Here is a 27,572-nt window from a genome sequence, read left to right as displayed (position 1 = left end):
AAGTCTTGCGTGGTTATAGGAAATGGCTGGTTCAGGCTCTATATTGCCCCAATGCTAGGCATCTTAGTTAAAGTCACCCTCATAGATTCCTGGGAGTTTGCATTTTCTAAGGGTTCTTGCTCTTTGACTCTTAACCTGTAGGAAAAGAACTTCAGTAATGACTTATTTCTCTGCTTTCAAAGAGGCTAACACTTTACTTCAGAGATCTCAAAGCTGAGTACATTTGATACAGCAAGATGAAAATTTTGTTTTGTTTGAGTTGTTAGAGTGGCCTGTTTTTCTTCAGAGAGGTAGTGACCTGCTTGAATATTCCTTTGTGTATGCGGAATGAGTTAGCATTATTACTAACCTGCTTGGCCTGTATATTAGCATCCACTGTCATTTGATGAATGACAGCACAAGGTTTTCAGAGAAAAGAATGTCCTCACCCAAGTAAATAGATAGTGTAGGCTGAGTGTCTTGTGCTTTTGAGTAGTGGCAGTTACGTTATAACTGGTTTTCCTTTCAGGCACAATTCAGATTCAGAAGCGTCAGCAGTTAGTCAGAAAGATCCATGGAGAGGAGCTGAATGGTGTGAAGGATCATCTCTTGCAATGCCAGCAGGAACAAGAGTCTTTTCTAGATTTCAAGGTATGTATCCACTGAAAAATAACTAATAAAAATGTGGAAATAATTGTTTGAGCTAGGTGTGGGGGCACACAAACACTATAATCCTAGCCTAGCACTTGAGGATCTAGGCATGATGAATCAGGCCGAGTTTATAGTAGAAGCCAACAATTGAACTATTTGGGTGCAGTTACATACAGTAAAGATTAGTAAAGAAATAACTGCAACAAGTGAGAAAGTGAGATGGCTCAGCAGGTAAAGGCCTGCCGCCACACCTGACCACCTGAGTTCAGCCCCCTGCTGCACGTGGTGATGGGAGAGAGTACACCCCCACATCCGCAAGCTGCCCTCTGACTTCCACATGCACACTGACACTCAAACACACAAATGTAATAATAAGTTGTTCAGTATTTTTCATTTATAAATAGAAAGAGGTTCAGATAGGCTAAGTAAACAAGGCCAGAAGATCCAACTGGATTCTAAGTATCTAACTTAAAAGAATTTGAAAAAATCTACCTGTGTATGTGCACACAAGTATTTTGCATGCATGATGCAAGTGGAGAGATCAGAAAACAACTTTGAGGAATCAAGTCACTGCAGTCCACCATGCTGGTCCTAGAGAAGCCAAGTCAAGTCATTAGGCCTGGCAGCAAGGACCTCTGCCAGCTGAGCCATCTGGCAAACTACAGTTTAAGTCTTTTTTTTCTAGAGAATAATGAGCTAATGAGACAACTGTTTTGTTAGGTGTTTTTCACATGTAAAATTCTGTTTCTCTCTTTTTTTTCTGAATTCAAGTTTACTTGGGTTTGGGGAAGTTACTGGGTTTCAGGCCTCCTCTGTATTCAGGCATGTTTCCATGAGACTCTGGACATCTTCTGCCTCCCTAGACTGGGATTAAAGATGTGTCCCACCATGCCATGCTGCCTTCTGATTTTTTTTTTTTTAATCCACATTTTTACTGAGTCTGTGGATGTGGAGATGTAAGTGGCTGAAGGCTAATACAACCAATTTTAAAATCTCTTAGTTGTTGGGTGTGGAGGCAGAGGCAGGCGGATCTCAGTTTGAGGCCAGCCAGGGCAATGTAGAGAGGTCCTGTCTGAAAATAAATGGATAAATGGGATAAAATGTTAGTTACCTTGTTTTTTTTTTTTTTTTTTTTTTGGTCTTTTTGTTATTTTGTCTTTTTTTTTTTTCCAGAGCTGAGCACCGAACCCAGGGCCTTGCGCTTGCTAGGCAAGCACTCTACCACTGAGCTAAAACCCCAACCCCTAAAACTGTGTAGCCCAGGCTGGCCTCGAACTCGTGATCCTCCTGCCTCTGCCTCCTTCAGCAAATCCTACCGGTGTGCGCCACCACAACCGGTGGAATAAAATGTTAGTGCTAAATTCTGTAGACACCTTTTCAGGAAAGCTCCTGTAATAACAGGTTAGAAGGGCTTCCCTCACTTTTCTATCTTAGAAATGGGTGTAATCTGACAGTGTCCATAGGCAACACTGAACTCTGGGCCTTGGATCTGCTAGTAAGCACTTGGCCCTTTGGCTGTTAGAGATGAAGTTTGGCCTAGCTTGTTCTTTAAATTCTTCCTTATCAGTGTTCTTGATTTGCTATAGCTGCCTGCTACACATTTTCTTCCATGTGACACTTGTATTTTCCTTTTTTTTTTTTTAATGAGAAGCTTCTTGTATATATGGCAAGTGTCACTGAGCATTTATTTTTCCAATTTTTAACAGTTTATTTAAGCAGAGGATTTGTATGCAAGTGTGCACATGCTCATATATATATACACCTATGTACACACTCATGGGTACTAACGGTTATGGCTGTTACTTGATTAAGATTTAGATTGAACTTTCCAAGCATTTGACATTTTTCTTCTCTTTAAAAAAAACCATCTAGTTATTGAAAGAAAACCTTGAGAGGTGTTGGACAGTTACTGAAGCAGAGAAAGTTACCTTTGAAACTCAGAAGAAGAATCTTGCTGCAGAAAACCAGTATTTACGAATATCTCTGGAAAAGGAAGAGAAAGCCCTGTCTTCATTACAGGAAGAGTTACAGCAACTAAGGGGGCAGATTAGACTGTTGGAGGATAAAGGCACAAATAACCAGTTACTTAGAGAGAACCAGGCTCTTAAGCAGTGCTTAGCAATGGAGAAAGAGAAAACAGATAGCTTCCTTAATGAAAAGGAGACTCTCTTGGAGGAAGCAAAGATGCTGAAGAAGGACCTGGAGAGAGAACGGCTCACAGCAATGGCTCTGCGGGCTGAACTTGAGCAGTTAGTCCCTGGCCGGGCCCAGGCCCAGGCAGATTCTCACAGTGCACAGAATGAAGAGAAGGAAATGGTGCTGTTGCAACAGAGGTTGGCTGAGCTGGAGCAGAAGCTAAACTTCGAGCAGCAGCGCTCTGACTTGTGGGAAAGACTGTATGTTGAGGCAAAGGACCAAAATGGAAAGCAGGAGACCGATGGGAGGAAGAGAGGAAGCAAAGGAAACCAGAGGGCTAAGAGCAAGTCGAAGGAGACATTTCTGGGGACAGTTAAAGAAACATTTGATGCTATGAAGAATTCAACCAAGGAGTTTGTAAGACATCATAAAGAAAAAATCAAGCAGGCAAAAGAAGCTGTGAAGGAAAATCTGAAGAAGTTCTCAGATTCAGTCAAGTCCACTTTCCGGCATTTCAAAGATACCACCAAAAATATCTTTGATGAAAAGGGCAATAAGAGATTCGGGGCTTCAAAAGAAGCAGCAGGTGAAAAAGCAAGAACAGCTTATGGTTATTCTTCATACTCCGTGCACGAGGCACCGAACCAAAACCAGAACTGCAGAGGCCCGTCTGCACAGAGGGATAGAGGAAGAGAAAAGCCCAGTCACTCTGAAGAAGATAGGAAAAAGGCAAATCCATATACGTACGAGGCCAAGTTTGACTGCAGAGACACACATTCTACCCGAAGGGTTTGTTTGGGATGCACTGGACAAGAATCCATCAGCCCTATTAACACAGCGGGCACCGTCAGCATGAATGACTTCAGAGAGCTGATTCAGTGGTACTTACTGAATGAACTGGATAATTTTCACCACTGGAAAGAACTGGATCAGTTCATCAGTCCATTTTTCCCGAACGGTGTCTTTAGATACGACCAGAAGCTCTTCGTAGACCTTGTTGATGACGTGAAAGGCTACCTTAAGGGCATAAAGGAGTACCAAGTAGAGGATGCCAGTTTGCAGAAGCTGGATGAATGTATATATAGACACTTGGGGCCCCTTTCCGCCCTTCCACTCGGACCCAGGTCGGTTTACATAAAGCCATGTTACTATAATAGCTTCTAACAGTGGTGCACTGCAGAGCAGCTTTTTGTTTTTTACGCTTTGAGCTTCTTAGGAGATTACTATTTGTAAGAGACAAGCCTTATTGCCACTGAAATTCAGAATAAACTGAAAGACAGTTTTAAAATAACTATTGCAAACTGAAAAAAAAAAATCCATGTATGATATAATCACTTAGACTTGAACAAATGATTGATTTCTACCGTAAAAATTAAAGGATATATAAACTCATTTGAGCCAATTTGGCGTTTTTGGAATAGTTTATATAATTAGTGAGATAATTTCCCTTCACTCTTTGACTTAGGAAGCTAGAAACACAGATTTCAGTGTGAAGTCCAGGTTATGTGGAGCTCTCCCCCCCCCATAATCGTTGGTTTTGGGGGTAGTTTAGGGTTACTATTGAGAAGGTTGATGATCAGGAGCCAGAAAGCCCTAGTGTTCTTCAAAACTGTCTGTTGTCCTTCAGTTTTTTATTCTGTAACTCCAAATGTCTGTTTACCTGTTTACCTTTGAGAGTCATAGGTGACTCTCTGTGAATAAATGCAATGTGCCTATAAAATAATGAGACTGGTTTCTGGTGTCTTTAGTTCCTGAAGCAGGTGTCTAGCGCTGTAGTGAGTGTTGGGAAGCTGCTTTGAGGAAACCTGAACAACCCCTCGCTTTTTAGGAGTTGGGTGTGCACTGACTGGCATGAAGGTTCGGTGGCCTCAGGCAGTCTGGAGATGCTTGGAAAAGCTTCATGATTGAAGTGACCTTTCATCTGAGCTTTTGGAAGGGATGTGAGGATTAGTGCATGAATAGGGGTGGGCATCTCCCTGGAATGGAGGGTCATTTGCAAAGGTGTGGAGAAATGCAGACATACGGCTTTACAGAAACAGGTGAGCAGGGGGTTAACTCAGGAAGGCCTCTGTTTCCTGAAGTGTCTGTCTTGTGAGATGGAGATTTTCTGAAGGATTTTGTCACTGGGTGGGACAGTGACTAGCTCTTTAGCTGACTGGCAGCAGCCAGGAGGGTTGATTGGAAGGCCTGAGGCCAGCTGGGGTGCTCTGCGCATGACAAGCTGATGAGAATCTGAGGGTAGCGGAGGTGGTAAGGAACAGACAAGATGCATTTTAAACAACTCATAGAGTGAAACAGTTAGGTCCTGTGTAAGGGAAGTGGAAAGCAAGTGATGTGCGCATATCTGGAATGACTTCGCTGTTAGCTATTGATATTACTCATAGACTACCAGAAGAAGGTTCTAAGGAAGAGGATGCAGAAGTGAATTGGTTTTGGAGGTAACTGTTGACATTTATTACGTAGTCGTCTCTGCTCACTCCGAAGTTAGTCTCCATTGGAAAGTCTAGTGCAGGGAACACTGACCCCTGAGCCTGCTAAGCAAGAAAAGACTGCAGGATGACATCGCTAGAACCCAGAGACATCAAGTCAGGTGCTTAGAGCTGAGGACTATGGGTAATTGACGTGGCCTTGGAGCGAAGCAGTGGAGAAGCCTAATAGCAGTGGGAGGAAAGCGGTGCCTGCTGCACTTGACTGCAAAAGGGGGAAAGTCAGAGACTGCTTTGCTTTGCAAGATGAATATGCATATCTCAGCTGAGGGATAAGGTTGGGATGAGAGAGATGAGACTGATTTTTGTTTTTGCTGGGATAGTAACGGAAACATCTCATTATTTTATTGTCACATTCCTGTTCCTCACTGGTTTGGTTTCCCCTTCCAGCCAGTGCAGGGGTTTTTACGTCTGTTTTTTTCCTTTTTCCTTAATGTTGAAAAGTAGTGATTCCCCTCTTTCCTGGTATTATAATAGAATTATAATTTGTGTTTTATATTTTTACAGTACTCAGATAGTAGATTAATGGAGAAAAACTAAGTTATTTTTACTTTTAGAAAACTGAACTCTAACATAGATTAAAAAATGTGTTTACTACTTTCAGTCGACCTGATAAAAAGCAACGTATGGTAAATATTGAAAACTCCAGGCACCGAAAGCAAGAGCAGAAGCACCTTCATCCACAGCCTTATAAAAGGGAAGGTAAATGGCATAAATACGGTCGCGCTAACGGAAGACACACGGCAAATCTTGAGATAGAGCTGGGGCGGTTACCTTTTGATCCTAAATACTGATTCACGATTAAGTTAAATTAAGAGATGTGGATGCTTTCTACTTTGGTGTTGAAATTAAGATGAAATCCTCATGACTATCTTTATATTATACAAAAGTAAAGCTTACTAACTTGCATTTTCCTGTAGCTTAGGTTTGTTAAAAACAAAGAAAAAAATTTTTTTTGCTCTGGAAAAAAAAAAAGGTAGTTTTATTAAGGAAGCCAGGCATGAGACATTCTGTGCATGAAATAAGGCTTGGTTTGAGTAGCTGAGCTTAAGCTCAGCCGGTACAGTGTGTGCCATCTTTAGGCAAGCGGTAGGGCTTGAGGAATGGCTGAGACGGGACCCTGCTCTAACACTTTCTACTCTCATGCTTTTGTCTCTCTGTGGGTTCAAGAGCCTGTTGGCTTGTGAAGAGCTTGCTGGCTTGTTCTTGTGAACTCTTGCACACCTGAATGTTATGGAAGAAACAATAAACTGCACCATGAGGAAAACTAAAGGTCTCTTTCAAATCTGGCGTCGCATTAGTGCTTGCTAAGAATGCCTTAGCACAGTATATGGTGCAGCTGTCCCTAGGGGCTTCCTCCTTACTCGACGAATCATCTGCAGTTTCCCTCAGTTGGGCCAACTTCTCCACAGAAGTCCTCACAGTTGAGCTCCTCCTGTGTTGACTCTGCTGGTTAACCTTCGTTCGTAGACATGTATGTGGCTTCCAGTCCGCCCCTCTGGCCAGTGAGTGTGGAAGAAAATAGCAGTCCTCTTATAGCTCCCTGAAGCGAGGAAGGCACGGATCTCCTACAAGTAAATAAAGGCACGTTTGCCAGATGTGGTTTCAAGGAACATCAAGAGTTGCCAATCATAACTTTTTGTGTGCGTGACTTTTTTTCTTTCATGAAACAAGGTTCTGGTTAAAGGAATGACTTCTGGTAGTTATATACCTAACAAGTTACAGAACTAGCGTTGATTTTACTGGGGAAAAGACCAATTACAGAACAGTGGTAGTAATTATGTAATTTTGTCGCCTGGATTAAGAAACCATTTGAGCTGGGCAGTAGTGGCCCATGCCTTTAATCCCAGCACTTGGGAGGAAGAGGCTGTGGACCTCCGAGTTCCAGACCAGCCTGCTCTACAGACTAGTTCCAGGACAGTCAGGGCTACACAGAGAAACTGGGTCTTAACCTCCCCCCCCCCTCCAATAAAAGATAAAAACCATTAGGGTGGGCAGAGTAGATGCCTCAGTTGGTCAGATGGTTGCTGACCAAGCATGAGGATCTGAGTTAGGACTCCTAGAAACCACATAAAAAGTTGGGCACAGTAGCTGGGTGTGGTCGCACATGTCTTTAGTCTAGCACTTGGAAGGCAAAGGCAAGGTGGATTTCTTTGAGTTCCAGGACAGCCAGGGCTACGTTGTGAGACCCTGTCTCAAAAATAAATAAACCCAGGCATGGTGGTAACCCTAACACTGGGTCACTGGAGTGGGGACAGAGATTAGATTCTGGGGGCTGCTGGTAAGCCACTTCTGTTTGTTAGACCAGGCCCAAAAAATGAAGTGGAAAGGGACAGGAGGAGGCATTGACTGAACTGTGGTCCAGTCTGAATAAAGGGGAGAGCAAACCGAACCAGGATGTTCCCCTTTTTTTTACATGCTGTTCTACAAACCAGGCAGGCTCACATTCCTCCACTGTAGCTGCAACTGGAGAGCTGCTCCCACCAGCCACCATGTGGGTAATTCATATAGGGGATAAAAGGTTTGGTAAAGCAGATGATTGCCAATCCAGTGAAAATGCTGACTTGACTACTTCGAGTTGACATACCTTCTCCAGAACATTGAAGGTGACCAAGTGAGTGGGGAGTGACACATTGCTGTGAAACTCTTGCTGTAGCCAGCTTACGGGATTTAGGTAGAACATAGCTGCTTCATCAAGATACTGAGTTTTTCCAGTCAAGTCTGGGGGACACTGGAGAAACCGCATGGACAGTGGGCAGTGAACATGGCTACGGAAGAAAGGTCAAAATAGTTAAACACCCCAAGTTTCCATTATTGTTTCAGGCTGACCTTGAACAAGTGGGACCCGGGGCAGAAGCGCCTTCCTCACCTGTAGTAAGGAGTGGAGTGGCAGGGCATCATCATGAACACCGAGACTGGCGCTGGGGCAGGGTCTCCAGAGCAGAATCTCTGAATGTGATTCATGACATCCAGAGTGCCTCTCTGGTGAACTAAGCCAGTGTAGAGGGCCAGCAGCGCATTTGACGAAAGCAGAAAACTCAGAGCTGCCCTCCTCCATGCCTTCAGGTGGGCTAGTGAGTATCCTGCACGGAGATAAGATAGGTAGAAAGAAGGGGAGCAGGGGCAGTCTTCCTTTCTCTTATTGGCAGGAGTTTGTATGTAATTTTCCATGCAAACAGTACAGGCTGTGGTGCCATGTGATAAATACATGGGCAGCAAGTCAACTCTGACCACTGGCTACCACTGTACTCGCAGGCAGAGTCGAGCCCTTTCCAGTGAATTGAAGGTGTGTGGGTGACAGATGTTCAGTTTTAGCTTGAGGGCATCTGACGTCCTAAGAGTTCCAATGGGATTTCTGAAATTTGAATGATTCCAGGGACAGTTGGAAAGACACAGTTACATGGCCAGTCTGGACTAAGATCTGTGGTTTTCTTACAGGGAGCAGGACTGCCTGTTCAGTCATACCCAGTTAGATCCCAGCACCTAGTGGAAAGTTTTAGTTGTATGTAATAGGGAGCGCAGCTCTTCTAAACCTCACTCTGAGTGCCTACTTCGCTCCTATTGCCTGGTCCAAGTGTGGTGCCGAGATGTAGCTAAGTGCCAGAATGCTTGCCTGGCTTCCATCTCACCCATGAGACACAAACTGCTCTAGGCGAGCTAGCTCTGTGTGTGTGTGTGTGTGTGTGTGTGTGTGTGTGTGTGTGTGTGTGTGTGTGTGTGTTGTGGTTTTCAGATGGAGTTTTACTGAGGCCCAGGCTGGCCTCAAACTCAAGATCCTCATACCTCACCCTCTCAAGTACTAGGATTACAGTCATGTGCTACCATGCTGACAAGTGTACTAGCTATCATACTATGCACAGGATTTAGGTTTTGTTGTGTCTATGACAACCTGCCTTCTCCAGCAGTGATGGAGACCCTGAGCCTTCACTTAGTAATTCACCTCTTGTGCTGCACAGTGACAAGGACTTCTAAAACAAACCCAAGGTCACTGGGCAGTGGTGGCACATGAGAAGGATGCATGTTAACCTTGACATTTCTAAACATTGCTGGGAAGGCTGTTAGGGCATTCAGCCTCAGTGTTTACATTAGAGAAGGAAGGGGCAGTTTATTTAGCTGGAGAACCAGGGCGGGAAGGGGGAGGACAAGGCTGAACCATGCCTTAACCTGAGTCACTGGGCATAGTTACTTATTGGCAGAGGTACCAGTAAGTTTAGATTTGTTAAGGAAACAAAGCTGTACTTTCACCTACCACAACCTCAATATTAAAGAAAGATTTTGTAGTAGAATTGTGAACATCAGAGACCAAAATTAACTAAGAAAATATATAGTGTGTCAGGTGGCTTCTACCGGTAATTCCAACTAATAGAGGCCCCAACTAATAGGCAAAAAGGGTTCAAGTTCAAGGCTAGCCTGGGTAATGTGGCAAGATCTTCAGGGTGAAGCAGTTGTTTCCAGGGAAAAGGACTGAGAGGGGTGCCAGCAAGACAAGGTCTCACGAGGCTGGTCCGGAACTTTGGTTTCTTCTATCTCCCAAGGGCAAGAATTACAGGTATCCACCACTGTGCCTGTTGATGTGTTGTGTTGGAGATTTCTTTTTTTTTTTTTTTTTTTTGAGGTGATCTTGCCACAAATGTCACCCAGGCTGGCCTTAACCAGCAATCCTTTGTCCTCGGCTGCCCGAGTGCCTGAGTGCAGACAGGTGCCACTTTCCCTGGCCTGTTGGTTTAGAACAGAATCTTGTCTTGCAGCAGTGCATTTGTTGTGTCGATAGATGGATCTGACTCAGAACTAAGGTTCTGTCAGTGGAAGCAAGGCTCTCTGGCCAGGAGTACTCTGGTGACACCTACTTGTCGGCAGCACAGCAGCATTTCTGCTCTGGCTATTAGCAAACTCCATTACAGACACGAAACCATGGCACAGTGCGCACTATAAGGGACTCAGACGCTGTTATCTGGAGGACAGCCTGAGGGAAGCCCTAGCTCGGTAAGTGTCTATAGACTGAAAACCTTGCTGTTGTACCAGCTCTTGAACCTGGCCTGGCTTTTGACTTGTGGCTTTGAAAGTCACCAGTTATGCAGCAGAGGCCGTACTTACATTTATATGAAATCAGGTTAAAATAGTATACAACGGAATCAGGCTTAGATTTGAGGTGTTAGGAGAGACTCTGATTGTCAGGAAAGCTGCATGGTGCAGCAAGCCTGTCACCCCACCACTGGTGGGGATGGGCTATGGCAGGATAATCTGTTGTTCAAGGCCAGCCTGGATGACATGAGACTGCAACATAGATGTTTCAGGCCAGCCAGACTGTCTCATCTCCTACCCTGGCAAAAAAGTGGACTGGCAGATGGATCCTTATTTTATCTTACTACCACAGGAAAAAAAAAAGACATGTAGGAGCTAGGCAAAAGTGGTTCACATCTGTGGTCTCGGCAGATGGTAGGCGGAGGAAAGAAGATGGTCCTGGAGTTCAAGGCCGGGTGCAGAGTGAGGTCTAAGTCAGCCCTGACCCCACAACCAGACAGCAGACACCCACAGATCATTCGATTATGAAAAGAAAACGCCTAACGCAGCAGTTTGTAATTACGAAAGTTTTCATTCAGCCTAGTTGGAAAGAAATAGCTCCTTGGGCACTGACTGTCTTCATGTTTTATTGCTGTTTTGAGGCAGGATCTTCTTGCTCTCAAAGTCTAGGCTGCCCCTGACTTTGGGCTGCCCCTCCTGCCTTTTCCTCGGCAGTGCAGGGATTACAGCAGTGGTGCCGTGTCTGCTGCTTTCAGGTAGTTTTCCTAAAATGTATTCTGTATCAAAAACACTTACCACAGAACACCATGCAAAACGGCAAAACTGGATAGATAAACCTGAATTCTTTGTGGCCCAACATGCTATAATAAAGGATATTAAGACAAAACATTAATTTTACATGAGTATGAGAGTAATGTATTTAAACTATATGATCTGTTTTTCAAGTATCTGAGATTGAATTCCCTTGTTATTTTTTTATGGATAACTGATTTTCAATCATAGCTCACACTGGCCTCAAACTCTTGACACTTCCTGCTTTAGCCCATACTGCTGACATTACAGGCATTTCACCATGCCTGGCTTCAGACTCACACTCTCACACTTTTTTTTTTTTTGAGACAGGTTTTCTCTGTGTAGCCTTAGCTGTCCTGGACTTGCTTCATAGACCAGCCTGTCCTCAAGCTTACAGAGTTCACCTGCTTCTGCCTCCCAGAGTCCCGGGATTACAGGCATGTACCACAGGGCCCAGCTCCAGAATCACACTTTTAGACAGAATGTGATTATGTGTTTAAACAGGAATGTCAGAGTGAAATTTAATATACAGTTATACTTTGAAAAAAAAAATCATATTGCCAATTCAATTAAGTGATACTACTTAGGACTGGAGAGATGGCTCAGTGGTTTAGAGCACCCTCTCCCCGAGTTCAATTCCCAGCAGCCATATGGTGGCTCACCACCATCTATAATGTGATCTAGTGCCCTCCTCTGGCATGTAGGTGTGCATGCAGACAGAGCACTCATGTACATTACATAAATCTTTAATACTACTTAAATTTGGAATAAGGACACATCCCTTAAAAATGTTTTCAATGTTTGAGTGTTGGGGATGTGGCACTAACACCACAGTGAGCATGCAGAGGTCAGGGGCTCGGGACTTGTGGGGACTCAGTTGTTTCCTTCTACCATGTGGATCCTGGACATTGCTCATAGTGACAGGCATGGTGGTAAGTGCCTCTACCTGCTGAGCCATCCTACCAGTTCCTCATTTTTATTTCAGTTAGAAGTGTGGACAGGTCTAAATCGTCACTGTCTGACCACCACGTAATTACTTTCATCTGATATAATCTCTATTGCTGTATCCTGAGAAAGTAAGAGCTTGCTTCTGAGTAGCTTCATCATCTCGTAGTAACGTTTCAGCGCCCCCCCCCCCCCCCCCCCGCGTGAATGAAGTCTTGCCTGTACACCAGCAGTGTCCATAGCACGGTCAGCAGTAGTATGTGGAGCCTTCTTGGGGCCAGGAAGCAACCATGAATGAAGAAGGGTAAGTGAGTTCCCAGGACAACTGGAAACCCTTGACTGAAGTACCAGTGCCATGGATGAGAGCCATAAAACGTCCCCAAATTCTGCAGCACGTTAAATTTCAAGAAATTAAGTTGGACCAATGTCCACTGGCATAAAGTAAAAGAAAAAAAAATAAGAACTAGGTTAGTGTCAAAAACTGATCTTAGGCCTTACAGTATTTGACAGAATCATGATATTAAATAGGAATTTAATCTTAAAATCAGTCCTTTGAATAATGAGATGAAATCTTGTTAATAACTTGTCCCCCTCCCCCCAAACCCCTAGACAGGGTTTCTCTCTATACGGCTGTCCTGGAATTTGCTAGACCAGGCTGGCTAAAATTCAGAAATCCACCTGCCTCTGCCTCAGTGAGATTAAAGGCATGAGCCACCACTGCCCTGGTTAATAACTTGTTTTTCTAAGACGATGTATCTCTTATTAATGATATATCTTATTAATTTGTAAAATTTTAGGTTTTTAAGGTTTAAGGTGAAGCTCAAAAATTATAAGTAATACATATTTTGGTACTGCAAGTTTTATATCCATCAGAAGAGTTTTTTGTTGTTGTTTTGTTTTTGGGTTTTCCAAACGGGTTTTCTGTTTCTGGCTATTCTGAACTCTTTCTGTGGACTAAGCTGGCCTCAAACTCAGAGATCCACTGCCTCTGCCTCCCGAGTGCTGAGATTAAAGGTGTGCACCATCATGTTCGGGCCAAGAGAGAAATTTTAATTGATTCTTCTTTTAATTATGTGTGTATGTATATATGTATATATAAGTGAGTGTGCGTGTGCGTGTGTGTGAGTACGTGCACCTACATACTTAAGAGCTCACCCTAGTGCCCAATAGCTTGGAGGTGAGAAGGTATCCAATTCCTTGTAGCTGGAATTCCAGCGCTGGTCCTCTATAAGAGCAGTATTTGTCCCTCACTGCTGAGCCATCTTTCCGGGTCCAACATGGGATTTTAAAAATCAGTTGTTACAGCTAGGTGTGGTGGCAAACACCTTTAATCCCAGCACTTGGGAGGCAGAGGCAGGAGGATCTTCCTGAGTTCAAAGCCACTCCGGTCTATAGAGTGATTTCCAGGACAGCTAGGACTACACAGAGAAACCCTGTCTTGAAAAAAAAAAAAAAAAAAAAAAAAACTCAATTGTTCTGGGGACGGTGAGATAGCTCAGTAGATAAAAGCTCTTGGCAACCATGTGAGCCAGATGACCTGGGTTGGATCCCTGGAACCCGTGTAAAGGTAGAAAGAGAAAGCCTATTCCATAAAGTTGTCCTTTCACCTCCAAACATCCTTCTAGACATGTATACAAATAATAGTTAAAAAGAAGTGAATTCTTAAAAATATTTTAAAAATCTATTTTGCTTTAGACAATGTTTCATGATATCCTGGCTGGCCAAGAACTTTCCTTGTAGACCAGGCTAGCCTAGAGATGTGTTTTTCCTGCCTCCTCCTGAGTGCTATAGTTAGAGGCTTAAGCCACTACACCCTGCTTTAAAAATGACTTATTAAAGTGCGTGTGTGTGGCACCACCCATAGACACAGTCCTACTCTGCTGTCTTATGATGTCAGTCTTTACCTACTACAGTAAAATACTGACAGTGTTTCAACTTGAATTTTAGCACAAAGCAGATACTAATGACAGCAATGAGAATAACTCCAAATAAGTATCTTTCTTTGTTTTTTGTTTGTTTGTTTGTTTTGTTTCTTTGGGTAGCCTTAGCTCTTCTGGAACTCATTCTGTAGACTAGGCTAGCCCCAAACTCAGAGATCGCCTGCCTCTGCCTCTTCTAGTGCTGGGATTAAAAGTGTGCTCCACCGTTGCTGGGCCTGATAAGTATCTGAAATGCTCACTTATAGCCAGAGCTACTGTGAGAATTTTGTATGCAGCACCTCATAGAACCAAGCTTTGCTTAGGTTACTTAGGAGACAGGAGCCACAGTAATATCTAGATAAGGTATGGCAGCAAAGGCATGAGGCTTGCCAGGATCTCACAGCTAACAGTGAACCTTTTAAGCTGTAAATCAAAGTTGTGACTTCAGTACCGCATGTGCCTTTAGGGGCTGAATATAAGGCAGTGGAAGGCTACGACCCACAGGTAGGGAGCCCGTATTGCAAACCAAATGACTGAAGGACAGAGTATTTTGGTTGACAGGATTTCTGGATGATTAAGAGTCAAAATCATTACACATCAAGAAGTGTGCTGTGGAGACCACAGCAGAGGACCCTGAAGCTGAAGCACGCTCCTCTAGTGATTAAATGGATTCATTATAACTATAACAAGACTTCTCAGCTGGGCAGTGGTGGTGCACGCTTTTCATCCCCGCACTCAGGAAGAAGAGGCAGGCAGTTCTCTGAGTCTGAGGCCAGTCTGGTCTGCAGAGCAAGTTCCAGGACAGCCAACGCTACACAGAAAAACTATCTCAAAAAAAAAAAAAAAAAAAGACTTTCCTGTGTTCCAAAGTATTAATGGGTCTACTTGTGGTCTGATATAGGGTCTCTTGTAGCCCAGTCTGACTTTAGTCTATCTATGCAGCTAGGAATAATGTTGACCACTTGATCCGCCGGCCCCCCTAGTGCGAGATTACAGGTGCGAGACCAGGCATGTGTTATCACACCCAGATTGACATACAAAAGCATTAAAAGTCCAGCTTGAGTTTTCAGAGCAGTAAATGGTTAAAATAGATAACCTTTAGCTTAATCTATTCTTACTTACTTGGCCAAAAAAGATACGATCAATTATCAGAGACAAACTGAAGGTTATAAATCTGAAAAACAAAGTAGAATGATAACTCACATTTGAACCTGCTGAATTCCAGTCCAATGCCTTGTATCAAACACCACTTTAAAAATGCTTTACAAGTTCACCAACTGTGGGTTCATACATTCTGAAATATCTTTCACTGATGAGAAGATGCTCTTAAGCAAACTTTAAAAAAACCCACTATTTTATCTATTCTCGGATAACCTGTCAACATAAAAATACGAATACTCATTATTTCGCAGTTCCTAGGCTTTAAAAAGTTCCAACTGTAATTGACTGAGTGCCTGTGGCTCTAAGTATATTATGCGAGATCAGCTTCGCAGCTCACAGGGCTGCTGGCAGCTTCACTGTCACCATGCTTCTAAGCCTAGGCTGCCTGCCTGTGTCTGTGCTGCAGTCCATCCCCTTACAATGCTATGTGTGTAACTATCACACAGCTTTTTTCCTGTATTAGGATACTCTGTCTGTTTTGTTTTGTTTTTTTATAGACAATGTCATAGTTCCCATCAGTTGTCAACTTTTCATACCTGAGAGAACCCCGGTTGAGGAACTGTCTCCATCAAATGGTCCTATGGCAAATCTGTGTGGCATTTTCTTAATTTTTAATTGATGTGCTAGTGCCCAGCCCACTGTGGGCGGAGCCATCCCTGGGCCCACAGGCCTAGGCTGTGTAAGAAAGGTAGCTGAGCAAGCCAGAGGAAGCCAGGAAGCAGCACTCCCCCGAGGTTTCCCTTCTTCAGCTCCTCCCTCCAGGTTTCTGCCTTGGCCTCCCCTGAGTGATGGATATGACTTGTCAGCGGTAATCAACCCTTTCTTCCCCAGGTTGATTTTGGTCACTGTTTTATCACAGCAACAGAGAGCTAACAAGGAGACACAGCTGTATAATTTTGTTTTCACTTGTTTTTTTCTTTGAGACAAGGCCTCTCTGTGTAGTTTTGGTGGTCCTATAGAGTGGCTGGCCTCAGACTTAAGAGATCCACCTGGCTCTGCCTCCTGAGTGCTGGGATTAAAAGTATATGCCACCATGCTGGGCCAAATCATACAAGTTTAAGTGCCCACAATGTGTAGTTTTGTTGAGTAGACATACTGCTAGGATAAGCGATCGGTTGTTAAAAATTGTGTTTTCCAAAATGTTATCATTTTACAGTGGGTAGGTGGTTTTGAGACCTTTAAGTTACAGGATGACTATGATTTTATTAGGTAAGAAAATGAATTAGAATAACTAAACTTAAAGAGAGCAAGCAGGGCACTATCCAAGATAAGACAAAGCCGGTAAGGAGAAGGAAATGTAAAGAGGCGGAACAGGCTCTGGGTTTTTGTTTTTGTTCTTTGTTGTAAGTGGTGCTGGCAGCCTGAACTTTTCTCTCCCATCTCAGCCTCCTGAATGATAGTGTCTCATTTCTATCTTGTGATTTCTTCTTGGAACTGTAAGTCATGAATGTGCCTTTTTAGCTTTTGCATACTTACCTTTTAGTTTGTTAATTATGTAACTTCATTCCATTGTGATTATAAAGGATATTTTATATGATTTGTCTCTTGAAATGTACTGAGCCCAAGGCCTTGTGCAGGAGACAAGCACTGAGCCACTGAGTGCAGTTGAATATATTTATGGTTTGAGATTGAGTCTCACCATGTAACCCTGGCTGGCCTAGAACTCACAGAGATCCAACTGCTTCTGCCTCATAAGTGCTGTGGTTAAAAGTGTGGGCCACGGGCTGGAGAGATGGCTCAGAGGTGAAGAGCACTGGCTGCTCTTCCAAAGGTCCTGAGTTCAATTACCAGCAACCACATGGTGGCTCAAAACCATCTATAATAAGGTTTGGTGCCCTCTTCTGGCGTGCAAGTGTTATATGTAGGCAGAACACTGTATATATAATAAATAAATTTAAAAAAAAAGTGTGGGCCATATCCCGTAAGAGGAATACCTTTAAACTTAGTGGCCACCTAGATAGTTTATTTATTTACGTGTATTAATGTTTTGTGTGCATATATGTATGTGTGCCACATATGTGGCTGGTGCCCTCAAAGGTTAAAAGAGGGTGCTGGAGGCCCTGAAACTGAAGTTAAGGACAGTTATGAGTCCACATGGGTGATGGGACACTAACCCTGGGTCTCAGCAGGAACAACAAGTGTTTTTGTTTTGTTTTAAACCACTGTGACTCTAGCTCCCAAACTGGATATTTTTGAAGTAGCTGATGGGGTCTTTTATGATTTGTTTCCAGTCACCCCTTTCTTAAGAGTTTTCCATGTTTGTGTCCTTCCTGGACACGAGGCTTGATTGGTCATGTGTGTTGGAGATGCCATTTGATCTGTAGTTTGCTCTTCCGCTCTCTTTACAGTGAATCTCAAAACTGCCCCTAACTTCTGTTTTTGTTCTGTGCAGTTGGGGTCAGCATGTGAATGGTCTGTCATTGAGTCAGTGGTAAAGGTCCTTAACTACTCAAATGGATCTTTTGCAAAGTTTTCTGCTCTCCGGGCACTCTGCTCAGGGGTCTGTCTGACCTGGCACAGGCACTGCTGTTTTACCTTCACTGTGGGATATATGCTTTTCTTGGAGATTTTCTTCTAGCTTATGGTAGGAAGTAGGTTCAACATTTTTTTTCTAAGTTAGTTAGGCATGGTTCAATAATGGTTCAAGGCCATTATTCAAGAACTTGGGACACTTAAGGAAGGAAAGGGTTCAAGGCCAGCCTGGTTCACATAGCAAATTCCAGGTCAGCCAAGGCTTTGTGGTAAGGCTGTCTCAAAAACAAAACAAAACAGGCCAGGCCTTTTGGTACACATCTTTAATGCCAGCATTCAGGAAGTAGAGGCAGGCCTGGGCTACATAGTGAGACTGTCTCAAAAACAAACAAACAAACAAGAAAGAACAGAAAGGATTTTCTGTTTGTGGATGTAATCTTCCCCTGGCCTAAGGGCTTTTCTCTGCACTATTTTGAGTCACCTTAGTCATTGTACATCATCCTAACACTTTTTCTCTCTGGAGATCTTCAGTCTTTTCCCTTAAAGGCCAGAGCACTAGGAGCTGGCTCAGTACGTGCCACTGCCCTAGAGGCCAGGCCTCCTACAGCTGTCTGTGATCCTAGCTACCCAGAAGGCTGAGGCAGACAACAGACCTCATGCTCTGATGGGCAAGGTACACTCACTGGCTCAGAAGATAGTTTGGATATCCTACTAGATGCTGTGCTAGGCATCATATATTTACAGTTTCTGTTTCTTCACTCATCAGCTCACTGGCTTTGCTAATTTTAAATTTCTCCATGCTTCTTCTTACCATAAAATAAGAATAGCCTAACTTAAATCTAAGAACAACATAAGCTCATATGAACAAAATTGTTATTAGGTCCTATACAAATACAATAGAAAATTTTAGGAAATGTGGAAATTCTAAGAAATAGACACTTTTGTTTGACTGAAGTATAATACAGTTAATCAGTCTCATAAATCTAGACATCTAAAATAGAATACTGGGCCAACAAAATGGCTCAGTGGGTAAAGGAGCTTGCCACAAAAGCCTGATAACCTGAATTCAATTCCTGAACAAATGCTGAAAGAACCACCTTGACAGAAGTTGTACTGTGACCTCCCTATATGCCTTTCAGAGTTTATATACACACTAGTGTATATAAAAAGTTTAAAAAGTGGAAACCACTTCTCTCTCCTCTCTTGTGTTCTCTGCCTTGGTGTCTCTCCCGCTCCCTGTTCTTTCCCCACCAGCCCCCTATTTCTCTTCTCCTACGTTCTCCCACTCTCTTGTCTCTCTCTCCCCATTCCCATGCAATAAATCTCTTCATAACAGGAAAAAAAAAAAAAGGAAAATACAAAGTTGGAAGCTTCCTGTGACATTAGATACAGTAATCAGCTGAAAGATACAAAATCTTCCTCACAGTCTTGTCGTCCACAGGTTAGTAAGATGTTTGGATGACACCACAGGCAGACTTACCCTACAGGTAGAAAATGATGTAGAGTCAGGTGGACCTTGCTCTCTTCTTGGCAGAAATGTCTGAGGAGTAATGGCACCCACGGGATAAGCGCTGTGGGGCGGACTATGCAAGCAAGTGCAACCAGGAGCGAGTACTTGACACTAGGAGCAAGGGAAAGTTGTTACAGGGAAACTGGGAAACTGAGCTTGAAGTTGGTCGGCTATTTTCACTGTGAGAGAACTTTGCTTTGGGGGCTTTTGAGACAGGGTCTGTCTTATATAGCTCAAGCTCATTTCATGCTCTCAACCCTCCTTTTCAGCCTCCCAGGTGCTTGGGTTCTAGGTCTCTGTTGCCAAGCCTCAGTGAGGAGCACCCACCTCTAACTGTACATGTTAAAAACACACTAAGCTTTAATGCTGCTTTCCTGACAGGAAAACAATAAATGTTTTCCTGATCAGCTGTATTTAAAAAGAAAAAAACCCACAAATCCTTTCTCTAAGAAGAAAATACAGACGTTTAAGGAAATAGCATTATTTATGCAGTGATGGCCTTCTGAGCATATACAACCTTGTAAAGTAGATGTAGCCTAACGGAAGAGCATGCAAGGCCCTGGGTCTGACTCCAGCACCACTCACAAGGAGGAAGGTTTTTGTTTTGTTTATTTTTTTATTTTTTCAAAATTAAGTAAATTCTACTCATCTGAAAGATGCATACAAACATGCCCTGTCTTTAAAAATAAATAATTTTATTCAAAAGATCTTTGTGCAGGAACAGTAAATATACACTATCCCTTTTTGTTTAGGCCTTTTTTTTTTTTTTGAGGCAGGCTCTCTCTCTCTCTCTCTCTCTCTCTCTCTCTCTCTCTCTCTCTGTTACCCTGGCTCTCCTGGGACTTGCTAGACAAATCTCAGAGATCTGCCTGCCTCTGCCTCCCCAAGTGCTGGTACTAACGGTGCATGCCAGCATACCCAGCTTTTAGCACATCCTTTTGAAACAGAATAAAATCCACGGTGTGGAGAAGGGCCTGGTCCCATCCCAGCCTGCCCCTTGTCCCTCCTCTCTTCCACACGCTTGCTCCCCACACCAGCTACCTAGCGCCTGTGCTGTCTCTGCCGCCTGCTTCTGCTCAGGGCTTTCTTGCTGCTTGGTCTGGGTTTTCTTACTGTTCGGATCTTCTCCCCCTGCGGTTGAGTGGACCTGCAGGAACACTCTAGGCCTACCTTGCTTCTGATTGCTCTAGGGCAAGGGAAGGCAGTCACAGCATGAGTGAGGAGCATGTATTCTCCTGGCTGACTTCTAGCCATTGGTAAAGGCTAGCCCTGGCTGTCTCCTGTGGGGACCCTTCAAGCAGAGCTTTACAGGGATCCCAGTACTCCTCTTCTGGTCCTTTGGAGTCCACTGATAATAGACTGCTGCTTCAGTGAGCTCTGGGTACTACAGGATGTCCTAAGCATTGTCTCCACTTTGTAACCAGCCCCTTTACTGGATTCACCGTGCAGTGGGACTGTTCTCCATTTCATGTTATACTCATAAAAAACCTTGGTTTCTAAGTCCCATGAACACTTGGGGGACTTTTTTGATATGCATAGTTTTTCAAAAGCACCTTTTAGAGTTTTGTCTGGACTTAGTAACAGCCGTCTTACCTGTTCATGGACCTTGAGCCTTCAAGAGGATAGTAGAAAAGAGCAATTGCTGTGAGAGCAGTCTCCATGGTGTTTGTGAGGGTTCGGGTACAACAGTACCATGTGAACCAAGAACACAGCTGGCAAAAAAACTAAGAAGTCAGGAGTGAGTATAGCTGTGGCAGGAAATGGGAAGCTGGGTGTTATCTTCTGTAGAAAGCACGGGCCCAGATGCTACAGAAGCCCCATCAAAGGGGAAATGTTGTACATGCAGACACGGCCAGGCACTGTTCTTAACCCACGCCCCACAAGGCTCTGATCGCAGATTTTCATTTGTTAAGTCGGTAGTGCTTTCAGGGGCTTTTGGGTGGTTTGCACCTGACTAACTCTTACTTCTTGTTAATGAAATATCCAAAATACAGACACTGAGAGTGGAGTGGAGTTTACAGAGTATTGATACTTCTCACCAGATCAGCCAGCCAGTGCTCCACCTCCTACCTCAGTGGCCTGGAATCAGCTATTCTGAGCATCTACTGACTGCTTTGGAAAGGCTGTCCTATTTCAGCTCCTTTCTCCTTTTAGACACACATACACATGAAGTCGGTGGTGCTTTCAGGGGCATATATATACACACAGATGTCTATATAAATTTTTATTTTTAAGGGTTAGAATTTTGCTATATAGCAAAGGCTGACCTGGAAGTTGCTATGTAGCACAAGTTAGTATTGAACTAGTCAGCATCCCATTATTATTTTTTTCCTTTTTCGGGGGAGTGGGTAGGGCTTCAAACATGGGAGGCCAGATGTTCTACTACTGAGCTATAGCCTTTGCCCTGGCTTCCATATTTCTTGGTGAAAAATTAAGAGAGGATTAAAATTAAGAGAGGAAGCATTAAATTTCAATTTGAAAAGTAAGTAAAATTGAGTTTTCTTGAAGAAATGGAAACAAAAGTATCAGAAGTCTACACAAGCATGTCTTCGAAGGAACTCCTTGTTGAAGCAACACATGGCTTCCTGTCTCTCCTACTAGGACTTGTAAAAAGATCCCCCCCCCCAAAAAAAAAGAAGATTCCCATATTCATGACAGATTTTTCCTTAAGGAGAACTCGCAAGGAAGATCTCAAAGGTAGACTGTGATATTTGCTACCATTTTATGTGCACGTTTGGCAATGTATATAAAACATAAAAACAAAGTAGATAGTGGCCATGGAGCCGACTGTGTCTGAATCAATTAGCAAGAACTTAATCACTAACTAATTTTCTTTTTACAATGTTAAAAACAAAACGAACCAAGGAGCTAAGAGCACTTACTGCTCTATCAGAGGATAGGCATTCAGGCCCCAGCACCCCAGCAGGTTGCTCACTCCTGTAACTTCAGCTGCAGGGGATCCCATGCCCTCTTCTGGTTTCCATGGGTACCACATACACAGAAAATAAATCACCTCTTAAACTATAAAAGAATCCAATGTCTGCACAAATAGGCCCTTTCTCCAGGTTACTAATACATCATGTTCCAGAAATGTATTGGTGAATGGGCAGTTTGGAGTTTAGAATCTATTTCCTGATAGAAACAATACAATCAGTAGATAAGTAAACAGTTCATGTGGGGCAGGGTCAAGTACACAACAGTAGTTCCGTGAAATCCAGTCACCCACTGGGGTATAGTTTGACTGGGAGATGCAATCGTTGGTAACCCATCTTGAAGTAAACCAGCTGCGCATGCCTTCAATCTCAGTACTCAGGAGGCAGAGGCAAGAGGATCTCTGTGAGGGTGAGGCCAGCCTGGTCTACATAGTGAGTTCTAGGATAGCTAGGGCTATGTAGAGAGACCCTGTCTCAAGAAACCAAACCAAACAAACAAACAAAAAACAACCAACAACAAGAAATAAGCCACTGACAAGATGCTCTTCTGGGCATCTTGTTTCTTGAGGCATTCCAGCTAGGGCGGTGCCTCTGTGCAGCAGGATTTCTCGCCAAGCCTCAGGGATGGGGACAGGGACAGGGAACACAGGCTGTAAAAGCAGCTTCAGGGTGTCCAAAGACTAAGGAGAGAGAGGAGGACCCTGACTGTTTAGAGACCCAAGGGCTTCCGTGGGTGGCTCCTGGGGTTCAGCCTGTCCCATTTGGGGCTCAGTCAGGAGCTGGCGTGCTCCGTTCAGATTTTACTGTTTCTAATTATGGAAGAATTTCCAGGAGGTGCTTGGGGTCCACTGTTGTAGGAAGCAGTTGTCCCACACATGTTCTATATCACGCTGCGTCTAGAGTGTTTAGACTTACCACCCATCGTGCCACTTCCTGAGTTCCCAGCTGCTTCATGAGTGAATAAAGCCTTACATCTGCCACAGCAGACAGAAGAGCTTGGCCAAGTCTGGGAATCCAGATCTTCATTGGTTAAAAAGAAAAAGGGTTGGTAAGCACATCTTCCTGGTTCATACTGAACTGCCATAAAAAGAAAAAACCTAACCATTAACAGAAAACTATCTTTCCATCTCCTGTTCATTCATATGCTTCCTGTGTGTGCTTAGCTTTCTGGCTCTTGTTCCCTCCCTTCCACTGTCCTTCCCTCTCTCTCTGTCCCTGCTGTCTTTTGGGAAGACTTGGCTAAGTAGCCCCCCTAGCTTTGTCTTTGTTTTTCATGCCTGAACACCCCCAAGTATTGCAATTTACAGGTGTGAAGCACCATACCCCATCTACCCATTCTTACATTTCTGTATATCTTACAGCACTAATTATTTATCTTTTGTAATAGTAGGGATTGAACCTAGGGCCGCATGACGATTAGGCAAGTGTTCTACCATTGAGCTACACTTAAACAGCTTCCAAACCATTTTATTGTGTTAAGGCTCTATTTTAGAGGCTTATTTATTTTTGTGAGCATATAATAGGTTTTGTTTTTAAGTGAAGCACATAGCAGTACTTTGTGCTGGGTGTCAAATAGTTTATATGTATCAGCTCATTCCTTACAGCAATCCCCCAAGACAGGTACCATTTAATACCTGAGGAGACCAAGGCACAAAGAGGTGAGGTAACGCTCCCAAGGCTATGGAGCTTGCTAGCACTGACGCCTGGATTCAGACCAAGGTAGACTTGATACCACGGCAGCATGCACTCTTGACAGTGAAAGTGTTAAAATCCCTGGCTGGACTGGGAGAAGAGCACTGCTGCTCTTTCAGAGGACCCAGGTTCGGTTCCCGGCACCCAGGCCTGGTAGCTTACTGCTGCCTACCAGCTCCAGAGATTGAAACCTTTCTTCTGGCCTTCAGCACCAACATGTCTGCATGTGTACGGCAGTCTTTCTAGGCGCCACACAGTGCCTCAGAATTGGACTCCCTTTGCAATACTGGGTGGTAGCTTTCCCTGACTGAAGAGAAACACTCCAGACTTCTGGATCCAACTTGACGACAGCCTAACAGACCTCAAGGGCTGCGTTGTACCTCAGTGGAACCTGCTGGCATGCCCAAGGACGTGGGTTTGGTTCCCTCCTGCCCCTCTCCCAAAGGATCCTGAAACGAGTGAAACCACACAGACCTTTCTCAAGTCCTGTGCCCAGCCCCTCTGAATTGCCCCTGGTAATCTCTACCCTAGAAACTAAGTCTTACTACATAACACAGTGGTGATCCATATCATTACCTTTTTGTCATATTCATTTTTCTCCCCAAATGCAATGAACCAAAACAGTATGTAAGATAGTTATTTTGATGTTTTTAAACTGAATTCTCAGAGCAGACTTTCTCGCTCACTTTTATTTGGGGATGCCAGAGGATGTTTGATGTCTTTCTCTGCTACTCGTTCCTTTTGAGGCAGGGTCTCTACCTGACGTGGGGACTTGTTTTTTGCGGGGTGGAGCACAAACTAGGAATATGTCGTCTCTACCGCCTCAGAGCTGGGGTCACAAGTGTTTGCAGGGTTACTGAGCCTGTTTCATGGGGACTGAGACCTGAACTCTGGTCTTCGTGGTTGTGGAGCAAGGGCTCTTAACCTTGAGCCATCTCTTTAGCCCCTGATTTTTATTTATTTATCTTTTTATTTAAATTTTAATTTTACTTATTTTAAAATATATTGAAGAGTTCTACATCATAGTGTCTTTTGCACAGTGGGCTTCCCAGATAAGGCTGGACTTGAGCAACAATAGACTTCTAAAACACAAATTTTGTGATACTCGGAAAGTCATTCAGTTATTACTAATTAACTTCTGAAAAAGGAGTAAATCTGAATTTAACAATTTTGGTCATTTTGATTTAAACTTACCAGTAATTGAACACTGTCTTTCCCCAAAAGATGCAGAACCTTGTAGATGCTTGCAAAGATTAAAGGGTAAGTGTAACCCCTCAATCTCTCTGTCCATTCCCAGGTCAAATAACCATACTTAATAATATTAAGGATTAAATGTCAAATATAGTATTGAAGCAAATTAATTTATATTTTCATATATAAACCAGTACTGTATTCTTTTTTTTATTTTTTTTCAGTACTTTATTCTTGACAATTAAGTTTTTGTTTTGTTTTGGTTTTTTTAAGACAGGGTTTTGCTGTATAGCCTCGTTGGTCCTAGAGTTACTTTGTAGACAGGCTAGCCTTGAATTCACAGGGATCCTTCTGCCTCTCCTTCTCTCAGTGCTGGGATTATAGGCATGTGCCACCATACCTGGCTGACAATGAAGTTTTAAAAACACAGTTTTGTTTTGTTTTGTTTTGTTTTGGTCATAGTAGGAATTAAATCCCAGGCCTTAGATATGCTAGGATGGTACTCTACCACTAAGCTACACCCTAATCCTTAAGACACAACGTTTTATATTGAATATTTGGTTAACTAAAGTCTTAATTTCCTCAAGTTAGAAGTGTGTTTCTCTTTTAATATAACTATATAATACATAGTTTTATATATATATATATATATGTGTATATGTATGTGTGTGTGTGTGTGTGTGTGTGTGTGTATGTGTGCGTGTGGGTGAAAGTCAGAGGACAACTCTTTGGACTTGGTCCTCTTTCCATTTAAAAACTTTTAATTTCATGTGTAAGTATGTGCACATATATGTGTGTGTGCACCATGTGCATGCCTGGTACACATGGAGGCCAGAAGAGGCCATCAAATCCCCTAGAACCAGGATAGGTGTAAGTCCATGTGGGTGCTGAGAATTGAACTCTGGTCCTCTGCAAGAGCCTGGTCTTCAGGGGTTAAGAGCAGCTCTAATCACTGAGCAATCCTTCCAGCCCCCTTGTCCACCCTATGTGAGTCTTAGGGACAGAACTGAGGCAGCCATGTTCACATGCTTTCACTAGCTGAGCCATCCCAAGGACCTGGATTTGTTTTAAAGCAGAGGTAGGCCAGGCTCACCCTGAACTCACAATCTTGCTTCTTTAGCCTTTCAAATGCTGGGAGGGATTGTGTTTTCTACCTTATCTCTATCCTCTCACTACAAATCATTATAAGTATATATAATATTATTAAGGCAATGTCAAGTCTATTTTTTGTTTGTTGTTTTGGTTTTTCCAGACAGGGTTTTTTGTGTGTAGCCCAGGCTGTCCTGGAACTTACTCTCTGTAGACCAGGCTGGCCTCAAACTCAGAGATCTACCTGCCCCTGTCTCCTGAGTGCTGGGATTACCATGTACCACCATGCCCGTGTTTTCTCTCTCTCTCTCTCTCTCTCTCTCTCTCTCTTCCTCTCTCTCTGTCAAGTCTGTAAGCATCAAAGGAAGACATAGAATAAATATCATTTTGCAACAACAGCACACTTTTTTGAGCTGAAGTTATTCAAAGAAATACAAGAAATACTGAAAACATGTGATCGTGAGCCGAGCTCTTAAGATGAACCCACACTCAGAGTGGAAGGAACCATAAAGGATATCTGAAAACGATGTGGTGTGCAACTTCAAGAGACTGCCAGTACTCATCTGGAACAAAACTTGTCTGGACCAAGAAGCAGTTAAACATTCGCAAAGCAATGGTGAACAGGACCAGATAAATGTTTTCTCCAAGAAGCCCTGAAAAGCAAACCGAAGCATAATTGTAGCATAGAGTCAGGCAGTTCCCCCTACAGTACCCCGGCTCTGTTAAGGTGCTCCACACCACTCCACAAGGGTCATGTCACGAAGTGATTATACAGGGCCTGGGAGTTAGCTCTGGGGTGGGACTCCTGCCTAGCTTCCTTCAGGCCCTGAGTGTGCTCCCTAGCAATGTGTAGGGAATGGAAAAGAACCTAGGGAATACTCCTAGCATCGAAATCCCCACTAGGGAACACCCCCACCCCACCCCTCACCCACCACACACACTTAAAAGAATCTGTAAACCGCTGGTGATTTCTTTCCGAACCTCCGTTTTCCCTGTGAGGAAGGCTCAGAAACTAAACTGCTTTGCCCGAAATTTAAAAACGCTCTTACTATCAGATGGTCGGTCGGCTGCCTGCAAAGTTTGCTTTTCCCTGTGTGCAGGCAGCCTGTACGGGGAATACAGCGTATTTTCTACCTGGTTGCCAACAGTGGGGATGGGAAAACAGATTTTATTTGAAAATCTGTGCATGCCGGGTGTGGTGGTGACTGGGGAGGCTGAGGCAGGAGGACTGAGGCAAGTCCATGCACAGCCTGCACAACACAGCGAAGACGCTGTCCAGCGCGCCTGAGCCCGTTCCTACCGCCAACCCGCGCGTGCCCGGAGCCCTGTGCCCTGCCTGGCCCACGGCACTCACCGCGACGCCGGGAGCGCGTCCCCTGAGCGCTCGCGTACGGCGTGGGCTTCCTCTTCCGCAGCTTCAGCTCTCCCGAGCCGCTGTGGAGACCGTGGGAGGCCGGGCGCTCGTGGCCCGCCCCGGGCTCCATCCCCTCGCGGCCACCCGCTGCCCACAGAACCCGCCCCTCACCTCGTCCCGGGCGGACACATGCCACTAAGATTGGTCCTCCGGGGCCGCCGTCGCGGGGGCTGTTCTGGC

At 43.9% G+C, this 27,572-nt stretch overlaps 2 protein-coding genes across 8 annotated transcripts in view; one reads left to right on the top strand and one right to left on the bottom strand.

Moving 5' to 3' along the window:
• Ccpg1 (cell cycle progression 1) overlaps nt 1-6,524 on the top strand; it is a 31,335-nt gene extending 24,811 nt beyond the window's left edge. For 3 of the 6 annotated variants that reach the window (XM_021637984.2, XM_060384765.1, XM_060384766.1), the window contains 3 exons: nt 509-630; nt 2,503-3,890; nt 5,857-6,524. In XM_021637984.2, coding sequence (XP_021493659.1) covers nt 509-630; nt 2,503-3,890; nt 5,857-6,046 — 1,700 coding nt within the window. In that variant the 3' untranslated portion in view covers nt 6,047-6,524. Of the gene's footprint in view, nt 1-508; nt 631-2,502 lie in introns of all 6 variants that reach the window. The other 3 variants (XM_060384768.1, XM_060384767.1, XM_021637988.2) reach the window with 2 other exon arrangements.
• On the bottom strand, nt 6,511-27,568 carry Pigb (phosphatidylinositol glycan anchor biosynthesis class B). Of its 2 annotated transcripts, none has more exons than XM_060384770.1 (12): nt 27,333-27,568; nt 26,496-26,631; nt 24,893-25,010; nt 22,922-23,026; nt 20,667-20,797; nt 19,044-19,184; nt 15,053-15,104; nt 12,231-12,442; nt 11,070-11,134; nt 8,122-8,335; nt 7,840-8,020; nt 6,511-6,820 (listed from the first exon to the last, which is right to left on the bottom strand). In XM_060384770.1, the coding sequence occupies exons 1-12, from the start codon at nt 27,460-27,462 to the stop codon at nt 6,671-6,673; spliced, it is 1,635 nt and encodes a 544-aa protein (XP_060240753.1). In that variant the 5' UTR covers nt 27,463-27,568; the 3' UTR covers nt 6,511-6,670. The 2 variants fall into 2 exon arrangements, with proteins under 2 accessions (XP_060240753.1, XP_060240752.1); XM_060384769.1 differs by lacking the exon at nt 27,333-27,568 and adding an exon at nt 27,028-27,270.
• Between the last annotated feature and the right edge of the window lie 4 nt (nt 27,569-27,572).

Source organism: Meriones unguiculatus, chromosome 6 (genome assembly GCF_030254825.1).
Source record: "Meriones unguiculatus strain TT.TT164.6M chromosome 6, Bangor_MerUng_6.1, whole genome shotgun sequence".
NCBI classification, from domain to species: domain Eukaryota; kingdom Metazoa; phylum Chordata; class Mammalia; order Rodentia; family Muridae; genus Meriones; species Meriones unguiculatus.
This window is presented reverse-complemented; position numbering and strand designations above follow the sequence as displayed.